Source organism: Amblyomma americanum, chromosome 11 (assembly GCF_052857255.1).
Source record: "Amblyomma americanum isolate KBUSLIRL-KWMA chromosome 11, ASM5285725v1, whole genome shotgun sequence".
Lineage (NCBI taxonomy): Eukaryota > Metazoa > Arthropoda > Arachnida > Ixodida > Ixodidae > Amblyomma > Amblyomma americanum.
In genome coordinates this window covers 43,597,652-43,610,852 of record NC_135507.1, presented here as the reverse complement: position 1 = coordinate 43,610,852, position 13,201 = coordinate 43,597,652, and the positions used below count along the sequence as shown (strand labels likewise).

The window sequence follows — 13,201 nt, the reverse complement described above, 5'->3', positions numbered from 1 at the left end:
ATTTTAAAATTAAATGGAACTCTATTCAAATGACCTTAGCATTGTTTTCTTCTTTTACTTTCACTGCGAAGCAAGGCAGTCGCCTGCATTCCTTGTCTTTAGTCAGTGGTGTAAACGCTCACGCATTATTGAACGGGGCACGATGGACGCAGGTGATTGCAACTTCGAGGAGGACACCTGCGGCTGGACCAACCCTCACCCGGCCGACGGACTGGACGACCTCGACTGGACCCGCCAGTACAGCTACGGCCTCAACGGACCGCCCGCTGACCACACTAAGCGAAAGCCAGACGGTGAGGGGAGCTATATTTTAATCCGACACGCCCACGCTAAATTTTCTAAATACAATATATGGGCTGTCTACTACGACTTACATAAGAGCCGGACATTCCATAGGCCGTCTGTAGGCTGTCTATGGACAATGTAAACAATTTTCTAAGCGGAAGCTCTATTCAATCTTCCAAGACTTTATTTCTTCCTTACGAAGAAAAAGGAAGCTGAGGCAAAAGGCCTGTAGCGCCTGACGAGGCCTCAGCTTCCTTGTACAGTTTGCAGTACAGTGCAGAGGTTAAAAAAAATTGAACACGTAGAAATCAAACAAACATTCAACGTTTTACAGAAGAAAGCAAAGAGAAGGAGGCTCACGCATTGCATGAAACGGGATCATGGCAAAGCAACAAACATGACATGAAACCAGGCTTCACTTGCGCACAAAAAACAAATAGGTGAAATACGCAACACTTTTCAGTTGTATTAATACTGTCCAAGCACAAAAATGGGCTGTATTTATTAGGTAAGCTAAGATTGTGTCAGAACGTCGGTGCAAGAACGTTTAAGGATTTAACACGTCATTTTGCATTAAGCAGCGCTTGGTTATTGCATTAAAATGTTTGAGAGACACACTAAAATCAAGATCATTCGAAAAATTATTTATGGCGGTAGGTGCTTGATAGATCATTTGCTGGTTCCCGTAGTTGGTACGCGTCCAAGGGACTAGTTTTCTATGTGCTCGGAGGCTATACTGTGATGAGGAATTGTCTGGAATAGTATTATACAGGCGATTTTTGTGGATGTGTTGGAACAAACGATAAAAATATACCTAATCCGCTTTAAGCAAAATGTGTTTAATAAAGAGTGGTGTTGTAGCCAAATATTGAGGATGACCGTGATACCCTTCGATTGCTCGTAATGCCTTCTTCCTGACGTACAAACCCTGAGAACGGCTGATTACGTCAATTTGACCGTCATGCTCAGCCATGGTCAGGCCCGCGCTCCGGGCGAACAGCGCACGCACGAAGGTGCACGAAAATTGTGTGGCCAATGGCTCGCCTCTCACGTCTGCCTCAGTGAACAACGCCTCTCACTAGATGGCGCTGGCGTCTGCGCAGCTGGCTCAGGGACACCGGCACACCTACACCATGTGGTGCGAACAGCAGCAAGCTCGTCGACATATATAGCGAGAGTATACCTACGAAGAAAAAATCTCTGCAAAGCAATGCTCTCGTCCTTTGACAAACGAAACAGAACCGAGCTTTCGCTCGACATACTTGGATTACCGGCTTTCAACCACTGCTAATTTTCTTTTCTGCTGGGGTGTGGTAGTCCATCGACCGTCTTATTCTTGCTTACTGCCTACGGACTGTAAGCAAGAACTTTTTAAGGGCAGACGATTTCGTGGAGGGAGACGAGTAACAACGAGAACCTTTGCTGATCCCACCTGCTTATAGTCCCCGACGAAGCAGGGTCGGTGTTCGGCATAAAGGGACTCGTCTTCGCACAAACGTCAGTTTCGCAAGACGTTTACCTCAAACAAAGGTCCGCATGACGTCCAGCTTTCCTAGGCGTCACTCTTAATTGTGAAGGAGCTTTGGAATATTGTGATTATTGTTATGAACATATTGATGGGAGCGGTCTAAGCTTCCCATGTGCAGCAAAGTTTTACAGTTAACATTCGGGCTGTGCTTGCAGTGAGTAGTTAAGACTTCCATAGAAAACCTATGGGGTACGTTTTTTAGCAATAAATAACAAAAGTTTACGATCGTCTCGAGCAGGCATCTGCGGATGTATTAATTATTACGGTGCAATCTTACGATATGCATAATCAACGTGAAAGAGCCAAGAAACGGCACGGGCATGCATTGACCCACCAGCGGTCGCTTTGTACAATTCATTTAGGGGTCAATCCCTAAAGTGGAGAAATTTCAGTTGGGGAATAATCGTTGATTACGAATGAAAGCTAAGAGCTTTTCCAGAAATTTCGCACTCAACCCGATCATGTACTGGCGTTCTATTCGGAGAATTTTACCTTTTCCAGGAACCTATAGGAGTAAAATCGTACGAAAAAGAAATTTTAAGTGACGTCAGAGAACTATAAGAATTGAGCTTTCTCACTTGCCCCATATTGCCGGCGTTTCCAAGGTGGTTCATAGGGGGAATGACCTGAAATAGTGATTTCTGTGTCTGAGAGAATTTTTGATTGTGGCTTGGAAGAAGACAGGGATCAGGAAGAATTTTTATCCATCTGCGAAGTTTCTGAGAAACTCTGCAGATTTCCTTCGTAGCCTTACGACTACGTTCGTGTGGATGCTAATGAGTAATTACTCCCTAACTGAAACTGGCTTTGTTCTCGGCGTTCCAATACACATAAGAGCAGACAGAGGACGACAAAAGATGGAATGCTAAATAATTTTCAATCACATATTCACGATAACCACTAATGAAGGCTGATGATAATGATGATGATGATACTAGATTTTCATGACGCAAGGGCATATATGGCCAAAGAGCGCCATGGCACAACGTATGTTTCTTACACTGAAGGTAGGGTCAAAGACCCATTTCCCAGCCATTTCAACCTAAATAAGCCGAGCACCAGGCCAGGGAAAGCTTGTACCCACTGTATCACCGGTGGGTACCCGGTGGCACTGGGGATCTAACCCCGCACCTCCCGCGTGCGAGACGAATGCTCAGGCCACCAGGCCGCAGCTGCGGTATAAATGCAGACTGGTTAGAATAGGCACCACATCAGTATGCGTTTCTGGCAATGTGTGTTCCAAAAGTCGAGAATACACTAGGGTCCACAACAGCAAGCTCTAAAACTCTTCATCTTCCCGCGTGCCGCCGTTTGCAGGCTACTACATGAACCTGGCCAGCTCGAGCCACCTGCCCCAGCGGGGCGGCTCCAAGGCGTGGCTGGTGAGCCCCAAGCTGGGACCCGATACGACGCTGCCTCGCTGCATCTCGTTCGCCTACTACATGTTCGAGCGCACCATCGACCCTGCGGGCCCCAGCCTGGGCTCTTTGCGCGTGCACGTCCTGCGCGACGCGGCACCGGGGCTGTTCTCTCTGCAGACCGTGTGGCGCCTCAACAACCACCAAGGACATCGATGGCTCGTGGCCCGCTGCCCCATCAAGCTGCCCGACGGAAACCCAATAGGAGAACCCTACCAGGTGGGAGGATGCGCAGGGGACACTCAGGCGCACTCTGCCCGGATGACGACGTGTTTCCATAGAAAGCCGCGGGCCGTACTCAAGTCCCTATAGATTATATTTCTAAAATAAAGTCACTAGCGACAGCTCCTGTGTCGGTGAACGAAGCGGGCGTCCCACATGTTACCCGAAGGTGCCTTAGTGGGTATTTCAAGACAGAACAGCGGGTACTTTGACAGGGACTGCGAGGAAGACACGACACAAACTAGCGCTGACTTGCAACTGATGTTTATTGCTTGGAACGAGGCATATATACAGTTCCATAGTTGTGTGTTTTCTTCTTTTTGTTTGAACTGTATATATGCCTCGTTCCAAGCGATAAACACCAGTTGGAAGTCAGCGCTCGTCCGTGTCGTGTCTTCCTCATAGTCCCTGTCAAAGTGCGCGCGGTTCTGTTTTAAAATGACTTACCAACTCGCCCAAGGATCCGTTTTAGTGGGTATGACATAGGACTGTTCAGTTCAAGGAAGCGAGATCGAATCCTGGCATTCGCGGCCACGTTTCGACGGAGGCGAAAGGCAAAAAGGCGCCATGTACTGGGTGATGTCAACGCATGCACGTTAAAGCACTCAATGACATAGAAATTACTCCGGAGGCCTCCGAAACGGCATCTATCGAAGTCCAAGTGCAGGTTTTGGACGTTAAACCCTTCACTCAGAACAAAAAGAAGTAAAAAGGGCGCACGCTGTCCCCTGGCGCACACCCTATTGTAAAAGGGTGCGCGCTAGAGGACGGCTTACTCTATTTTTACACCCATTTAGGTGTTTTCCTGTTTATAGAGTGTTCTTACTAAAGCTGTTCGCTGGCACTGCAACGAGGTTTGAAGCAACTGGCATGTACTTTCTTCTGAGAGTATAAAGTAGGCGTGGGGGGATTTCGAAAAGACTTCTGACGCACGAAAGTTATTTTCGTGACAGTGAGCGCGACCTTCGGCCGATTAATTTAGGACGAAGATGGCGGACGCGCGAAGAACAACTCGTGATATCAGCGACAAGCCGGCCCCAAAGACTTTCTTTCTGATATAGGTGGAAAACACGCAAGGAACATAGACGGGGCGAGAGAAAACCTTTGTTGAACCGAGCTAGACGCCTCTGAGGCATGCTTCTTCGACTAAATGCTGTGCAGGTGGTGCTGGAAGGAATCTGGGGCCACGGCCGCGTCGGCTACGTGGCAGTGGACGACGTCAGCTTCTTCGACGGTGACTGCAACAGTTGAGTCACATTAAGCAGGTTTTCTGATCTGTTTACCACGTTTACTGCTGGAGAGCCGGACCGAAAAACATACATGCGTGTGTGTGTTTAGGGGAGGGGGGCAGGAAGAGAGAGGGGGGCGGGAGATGAATCATGCGACTGCCAGCCATCCTGAAGGCGTCGAGTACCACACTGGATGCATGCGCGTCACTGTGTGCCTGCGGATATGCGTTTGGCTGGCCTCCGCCCAGCACACCTTCATTCGACGGAAAGCTGAGAGAGTTAGCTATTCGCTGTTAACAACGGCTCGCATAAAGATAGAAGGCCTATCCTGCTACCCTTCTCAGAACATCGATAAACCGGCATGGGAATAGTAGAAGAGGTGCTTAGCAAAAAGCGTTATCCGCATGACAGCCAGTCATTTGCGCCCAAGAAAAAAAAAGAGAAACTTTATATGCAGTTTCTGTGCTTTAAGATTGTGAACGTTCTAAATAAGCCAGGACAACCGCACATATGAATAACTAAGATTATTATGTAAAAATTTTCTGAATGAACCGTTAGCACAATCATATTTTCCTAGCGCAGTGCATATGTTCCAGCCACTTATTTCTCAGACAGCGTTGTCTAATATGCGCCAAACTTCACCAATATAACCAGAACCCCTATTTTCTTTTTTGCTCAAGATCTTATCCTTTTAACAACATATTTAGTTAACATCAACGGATATCGACTGCAGATTTACCGGCCCTTGTCGGGTGGAACCTGTGCAGCTTAAAGGGCACTCATTCCAACTTCATTCTGTTTTTGTTCTTCGCAAAAATATATTCTCGTTCCGGGTATGTCAGTGTTTTGTCCTGCATCAATGCATATATTGCTGAAAAAAACGCATTTTGAAATTTTCCCGCCACTAGGTTCAAACTCGGCACGCGCCTGCGCCGAAAGAGGCTCGTTTACTACCGTCTGAAGTGAATGGCGGTGCACCCCAACCTCCGAGATATTGGGCTAACTTGTGAAATCTACCCGTGATGATGGCGACCCCTGTGTTTTACTTTTTCTGCCTTTTCTAGACTATAGAAGCTTCGCTGTAACTTAAAGTGACGTATTTGTCGTTATAGTGCGATGATCTATCGATAACCTTGAGTTATCCTATAAGCTTCCTTTTAATCACATGGCGTTTCTCTTTTACAGCTTTTCCCGAAAAGTCCAAGGCCATTCCTGGTAAGCGTTCTTGGACAAAAAATTTGAATATTGGAGAATTGTAAGGTACTGTTACGGAAATATTGAACTTAATGGTTCATCCTTCTGATGTGTAGCAAAGCCTTTCTTTTAATGTTTTTTCCATAGCTCGCATCGAGCAGTTAAGACTGCCACAGAAAACCAACGGTAAACGGTTTTGACGATAGCAAAAACGCTAATAGCAAAAAAGTTCAATCCTGCCGACGGGAGATCTGCGTATATATTGATTGTTGTAGCGAAATCTTACAATACGTGAAAAAAGTGCGTTCATAGACTCTTTCCCGTTCTAAAATGCTTTTTTTCCAGAAATGTTGGCTATGAGAAGCTGTGCGCTTGTTTCCTAAACTTATTTCGACGCTCGAAGCGCGATTTCTGTTCCGACAAATGTCTGATATGCCGACTGAGCCTTCTCATTGAGCCGTAGATCATGAAGCTAATCTGCTTGGTACTCGGCTTTTGAAAAAGACGATGCACCAAACAGACAACACATGAGGAAGACGGACGAAACAAGCGCAACTTGGTCTATTCACTTAGGAAGCGAGTGAATATAAAGGCAAAAAACGCAAAAGCAGAGGGGAGGATACACACGTGCGTACTAGTAGAAAGAAAAAGATAACAATTGGCTATAGAAAAACGTGTCTCAGCACTTATCTAAAAAGACACTTTCTTTTTGTAAATTGTAGCCGAGGGTGTGCTTACACATTCATTTCCGCCTTTGTTGTGATGTGGAACGCCTCTATAAGCTCACGGGCTAAGGTATCTTTGCTCCTGCTTAAGATTTTTGTTTCTTTCAGCTTCGCCTGGCATTTTTTTCTCTTATTTTTCCCCGCAGGCTTTACAACGACGTGGTAAGAGAGTACCCGTGCCGTTCTTTAACACGCGATTATAATCAGCGAGGCGATCATTAATAAATGATTTCCTTGTCTCAAAGCCTCAACCGTGTCTCAACAAGTGTCTGAAACATCGGGCTGTACTTTTACAGTCGTCTCAAAGCCTGCAACCGTGAAAACGTTAAAATTTGCATCTTTCAGCCTGGAAAAAAAAGCTATTTAATCCTGGGTTAGACGCATAGGATAGCCACAGCCTCTTATGCGCCGTAACTGACAAAATAGCACTGTCAGGGCTTAGTGGACTTCGAGTAACTCCGCCAGGGCGCTGACCCCCGTAATCACTCGTTCCTCTTCGCAGGCGAGTGCTCGTTCGAGCGGGACATGTGCGGCTGGACCAACTACACGGACGCCGGGCCGACCACCAACCTGGTGGGACGCGTGGGATCGGCGCCCCGAGATTCGCTCACCTGGCGACTCGCGTCGGTGGTCAGCCGGCCGGCCAACCTCCAGGACCACACCTACAGAGCGCCCAGTGAGTATATGGTGGCTCAGCGACTGTGGCAACAGTGCTTTCACCCGACATATACTATATATCATCATCAGCGTGACTACACCCACTGCAGGGCAAAGACCTCTCTCATGTCTGTCCATTTAAACCCGCTCTTTGCTAGCTGCGCCCACCGTATGCCTGCAAACTTCTTAATCTCATCCGCCCACCTAACCTTCTGCCGGCCTCTGCTACGCTTGCCTTCTCTTGGAGTCCACTCCGTTACGCTTAAGGACCAGCGATTATCTTGCGATCGCATCACATGCCCTCCCCACGCCCATTTCTTCTACTTGATTTCGACTAGAATGTCATTAACCCTCGTTTGTTCCCTCACCCACTCTGCCTGCTTACGGTCTCTTAATGTTACACCTGTCATTTTTCTTTCCGTGGCTCGCTGCGTTGTCCTTAACTTAAGCTGAACCCTTTTCGTTATTTGTGCCCCGTAGGCGACCTATACCCCGAAACTGCAAACGAAAATCCGCTCATGATCAATGGCCAGTTCCCGGTGGATAGATCTACTCCGGAATGCATAAAGACAGCGATGAGATAACTTTTTTCCTCTAATACATCCTGCCATAACGTTTTGGCCTCCGTTTTCACCCGAATGGCTGAGACGAATTTTCCTTGTCTCCCTTCTAGATATCCACAGAATCTGTGATGGCATCTCCTTGTTGATCACACGCAAGAATAAATGAAAGGGGGGTTTCGGTAAACAGACAACGAGCCTTCCGATGTGGGTTAGAGAACAGAATCTAATTATCTAACTTACTCCGAAAAAAAAAACTACAGTACCGTGCCAAAAGTACGACTAAGCATTTTGTATTTCTGTCGTAACGATATATTTTTCTTTTGTTTTGTAGTATTGTTCTGCAGTACGTAATCGTTTCTGCAGTACTTTTCTGTCGTAACTACACGAAATTCTGTTGTCGCTACAAGTTCTTGGTCAAAAGCATTACAGGAAATCTGTTGGGACAACAGAAACTTTTCTGTTGTGTTTTTGTTGTGTTAACTCACAACCACACACTCTAACCTCTAACCCTTCTCCCTCGTCTGTCCCTCGCAGCGGGTTACATCTTCTTCGACATCTTCAACCAGAACTCGGTGCAGTACCCAGTGCGACTAAGCGTTTTGTAGTTCTGTCGTAACGACAAATTTTTGTGTTGTTTTGTAGTATTGTTCTGCAGTACGTAGTCTTTTCTGTAGTACTTTTCTCACGAAATTCTGTTGTGGCTACAATACAGGAAATCTGTTGAGACAACAGAAACTTTTCTGTTGTGTTTTCGATGGGCTAACTCACAAACACAGGCTCTAATCTCTACCCCTTCTCCCTCGTCTGTCCCTCACAGCGGGTTACATCTTCTTCGACATCTTCAACCAGAACTCGGTGCAGAACCCGGTGCTGCGCAGCGCCCCCATCCCTGCGCTGGAGGGCCAGACGGAGCGTTGCCTCAGCTTCTGGTTTGCCCCCTTCGGCCGCGGAGAGTCGTCGACGCTGAGCGTGTTCCAGGCGCCCGAGGCGCCGCCGGCCGGGGATGACGCGCCACCTGCCGGCACCAACGGCGGTGCCTCGGCCACGCCCCGCACGCTGCTGTGGCGCCTCTCCACTCGTCGCATGGACACGAGCAGGCCCGACTGGCGCTACGGACAGGTCAAGGTGCAGGCCGAGGCGCCCTTCAAGGTCAGTGCCAGTGGGAACATCTGGAGAGGAAGTTTCGGAAGGCAGTTATAACAAGAACAAAACTAATTTCGCAGCCTTATTTGCGCGCAGCTTACAATAGATCTATGCACCTTAATTGTGGGTGTGCGAATTACACATTTCAACATTGAAACTCTAGCATTGCGCTCTGCAAGAAGACAAATAAAATTTATCCGCCGAAGTAGGGTTTCATACGCTTTCGACGACGGACACACAGTTCCCGTCAAAAGTATATAGCCCAAGTGGTTTGCTTCTAAAAGCTCCGCACGAAAGATAGCCAAGCGAGCGCGTCGCCGCTGGCAGACGCCAACCAGTCGTGCAGTCACGCTCGGAAACGCCTGCGAGCTGACTGCCTGCGGGCTGACTGCGCAGTTTGGAAACAAAATGTTTGTCTTTACACAATCACAAACGTATCTGAGAAGCCAGCCATTGTTTAGTCCAATCACTATTTTCTTCCGTTCTCGTAAGCCGTCTTTCTGAAGACTGCTCCCAGCCAAAACGATACAGCGAGACTTGAGCCACTCAGATATATACAAAAAGATTCATACTGATTAGGAATGAAAAAAACTAATTAAACGACTCCGGTGAACTTTTGAAAGGCAACTAAGCTTGTCTTCAAGACTTCCTCTTCCTCGAGAATGGAGCCAAGACGACGTTGATGCAGACGAAAGACACGCGCATCGCGGAACGCCCGGAACCCAGTCGCCGCCTGTGTCTCGGCCAATCCCCTGCTGTGGGCACGTGCCATTGTCCTCCTGGGAACAACAACAAGCCTAGCACTGCATCATCCAAGCCTGTCTCTCGGTCGGCAGGCCAATCGTCGTGACGCCCATTGCAACCCAGGCCACAGCAGCCCTCGCCTCCCGCAGGACTCCCGTCGCTGAGACACCACGCTTGCCAAGCAACATGAATCACGATCTGCAGATCCCGGTGAAGCTCCCAGTGGTCCTGGTACAACGCAAGGAACTGTACGCCATCACCGAGGAGATTGGCGTCTGCATCCTGGAGTGCGCGTGCGTGCTGGCCTACTCCAACTGCAGCGAGATTGAGCGGAGCGCCCAGAAGCTGCGCATCTACATCGCGTTCGGGAAGGCCAAGATGGCGGACCAGCAGAGTGGCGGAAACGGTACGCACGATTCTGGCACTGGCGGTGCAAGTGATTTCCACTTGGCCCCTCCTGAGGCACCAGCGAACCCGGCTGCGAGACGTGAAGGAGTGGACCCGCCTACGGTGAACTTAAGCAAAGTAGACGTTGCCTTACGCCGCAAGGACACGTCCGCTGTGGCGGCAAAACATGATGCTCCAGGTGCAGACCTTGCGGTGACAGGTGCTCGCCATCTTAATGTTCTTTACCGTGAACGCAGGGAAGGGTCGACTGCACCAGCACCGCCAGCTTCCAAGAGTGCGTTGGCTGTGTACACAGTGGTGGCGGCCAACGTGAATTAAAACTCCCTGAAGGCGGCTCCGCCAAGACATTATTAACTGTACTTGAAAGACTGTCCAATGACGGTCGGTGGCTGCAAACCTTTTTATTGTGAAGTCGAGTTTCTTTGGAAATTAGCTGCAAGTGCTCAGTGAGTGCGAATCCAAGACTGGCGCTACACCGCCCTGATGACAAATTTCAGTGAACCTTTTCATCCTTGATCACGTTCATAATAAACCCTTGACGACGTAAATATAAGATTGTCCGGTAAAGTTGATGTAATCTTCATATAGAGTTACATGTCTCGGTCATTCAGCGCACAATAAAGCGATGTGCAGAAGGTGAAGCTCACCAGCTCTAACTGTCATGCTTGGTAAGCTTCTTCCATTCTGTTCCAAAACTGCGATGGCGAAGTGAGGGCAATATCTGTACAGCATCGAACTTACGTGGGAAATCCCTAAATCCCACCCATTAAAAAGGAGATAGCCTCAAATCTGATCCGATCGAAATCACTGCCTGACCTCATCAGTGCAAAGACGAGTTCCAGCAAAACGTGGCATGTGAGGAGGGCCTACCTATTAGTTCGCGTGTGCCTCACAACACAGACCGACAATGTCTTCAGGCATCAGCTGGGCGCGGGACAATTTGATTGTGTTGTCCGGCGGCAATGCCGTTGTCTACAAAGCATGACCCGAAACAAGTACCGCAGTAAACATGCCAGATGGCGCGGCGAGCGCGCGGTGTCCGCCCAGCTGCGGCGGTTGCTAGGCAACGGCTCAAGGTCTGTCTCTGTGCCTCCTCGGAGCACCGCCACAGCGAAATCGCAAGTTCGTGGCCAGTGTATCTTTCGCTACAAAAACTCACAGGACTGTTACGGCTGTGTAACGCGATGTTCTGCGAAGGCTGTTTAGGCGTTTATTATGGGGGATATATTCCTGGCGGGCTGGTGTAGTTGTCAAGTGAATAGCCTCTGCACTGGCAGGCGGCTGTTCCAAACGGAGCCACCCTTAGGCTTATGCTACCCAGGTTGATCGTGACATAAAGTCATGTGACATAAATGTCATTAATGTCATGGTGGGTGCGTTAATGCCACGCCGGCGACAAGAAAGAAAGGGCCGGGCGCCTAATAGCTCTCGCTGGAAAAGATACCGCAGCACTGCACTTCGCTGCCTCTCTCTGTGATCATTTGCATTTGGCTTAAGCGCATCGCCTCGCATCACCGTTGCAGTGGTTAAACCAAAGTACTGTTCACTAGCGCAACTAAAACTTTCCTAGGTACTGTTTATGAAGACGAAAGTCGGTCACTGTATAGTTGAAACCAGCTAAAAAAGCAGAGGCGTTGCATGGAAAAGCGCAGAATACCACGCTGAATACATTGGTCAGCGCTAGTCCTGTCCTCTTCTTCGTTTGTCCTTGTTTTTTCGCGCTGCATTCTTTAACCATGATCAACAAGCCCAAACAACCACTTTAGTTCCGCAGAATACCGTCCAGCAGCACTAGTTAAGGTGGGTATTTACCACGAAGGCCTTTACAATAGGACCGCCTATACCACGAACACCTTCACCTAGGTGTGCCCCTGACAAGGTGAAAGCCGGCCAGGTGTACATACATTGCAGGTTGCGCACAACTCGGTGAACAGGTGGGCCGCCTGCCTGGCTTCAGACACCTAAGCACGAACGTATGCCTGAAATCGCAAATTGCGCCCAGTAGTGCTCCCGCACTAATACGAAGTGGCAAATGTCCCTCACAGAAAGCCCTCCCGCCACTGGCGTCGACCGATTGTCAAGACATCGCGGTCAGCCACATTGCACCTGCTAGCACTGCGTCGTAGGTGGCTGGCAGCTGCATAGATAGACGCCATTGGCTCTAGCCATTGGTCCAGCTAACCTCGCCAGTGGCAGTCTCCTGGGATGAGGAGGAACGGATTCATCCGGTTTATGGGGGTTTAACGTCACAAAGCAACTTCGGTTATGAGGGACGCCGTAGTGAAGGTCTTCGGAAATTTCGACCACCTAGGGTTCTTTAAAGTGCACTGACATCGCACAGTACACCGGCTTCTGTAATTTTTAATTGGTTTTTTGGGGAAAGGAAATGGCGCAGTATCTGTCTCATATATCTTTGGACACCTGAACCGTTTCTGTAATTTCGCCTTCATCGAAATTTGACCGCCGCGGCCGGGATCGAGCCCGCGTCTTTCGGTTCACTAGCCGAGCGCCATACCCACCGATCCACAGCGGTGGCTGGAAGGGATTTATCTGTGACTATCAAATCGTCGCCCTGAGAAAATACGAATCGCTCGGGAGTTGGTCATTTTATTCTCGTCATAGAGGCTTTGCGCTATGCTTTATAAAGGCATGTTCATGGCGAGCGTTTCACAAATCAAATGAGTAGCTCTCATAGAGAAAAACACAATTAAAAGGAGCGGATCGAGAGGACGATCTCTATCTTAAGGCTGCGACCGTACTAACACCGCCGCCGTAATCTTTTCTCTTCAGATCCACTTCGAAGGAGAGGCCACCGACGGAGGATTCGCCCTGGACGACATCACCATGTACGACGGGAACTGCGAGAGTAAGTCCCTGGCGACGCCGCATATTTCACTTGTGCTTGAAGGGGCTGTATACTGTTCCCTCTCTGAGGAGTCCAGGCTGGCATGATGTTTTGCAAGAATACTCCGGGAGGGGCCTTGTTTTCAAATGATTATGCATTCATGATTCAATGTTCTGGCTCCTCTACCATTGGCCACCCTCGACTCTGATTCCAAAGCTGGCGAATGGCAACGCTTCCTCA

The 13,201-nt window shown here is 48.7% G+C and overlaps 1 protein-coding gene across 1 annotated transcript in view; it reads left to right on the top strand.

Annotated features, from left to right (window-relative positions):
- LOC144110001 (MAM and LDL-receptor class A domain-containing protein 1-like) overlaps window positions 1-13,201 on the top strand; it is a 47,369-nt gene that overhangs the window by 32,460 nt on the left and 1,708 nt on the right. Inside the window, 7 exon segments of the mRNA XM_077642804.1 lie at window positions 153-293; window positions 3,131-3,450; window positions 4,615-4,699; window positions 5,868-5,897; window positions 7,104-7,277; window positions 8,639-8,970; window positions 12,907-12,982. Of these exon segments, the coding sequence (XP_077498930.1) occupies window positions 153-293; window positions 3,131-3,450; window positions 4,615-4,699; window positions 5,868-5,897; window positions 7,104-7,277; window positions 8,639-8,970; window positions 12,907-12,982 (1,158 nt within the window).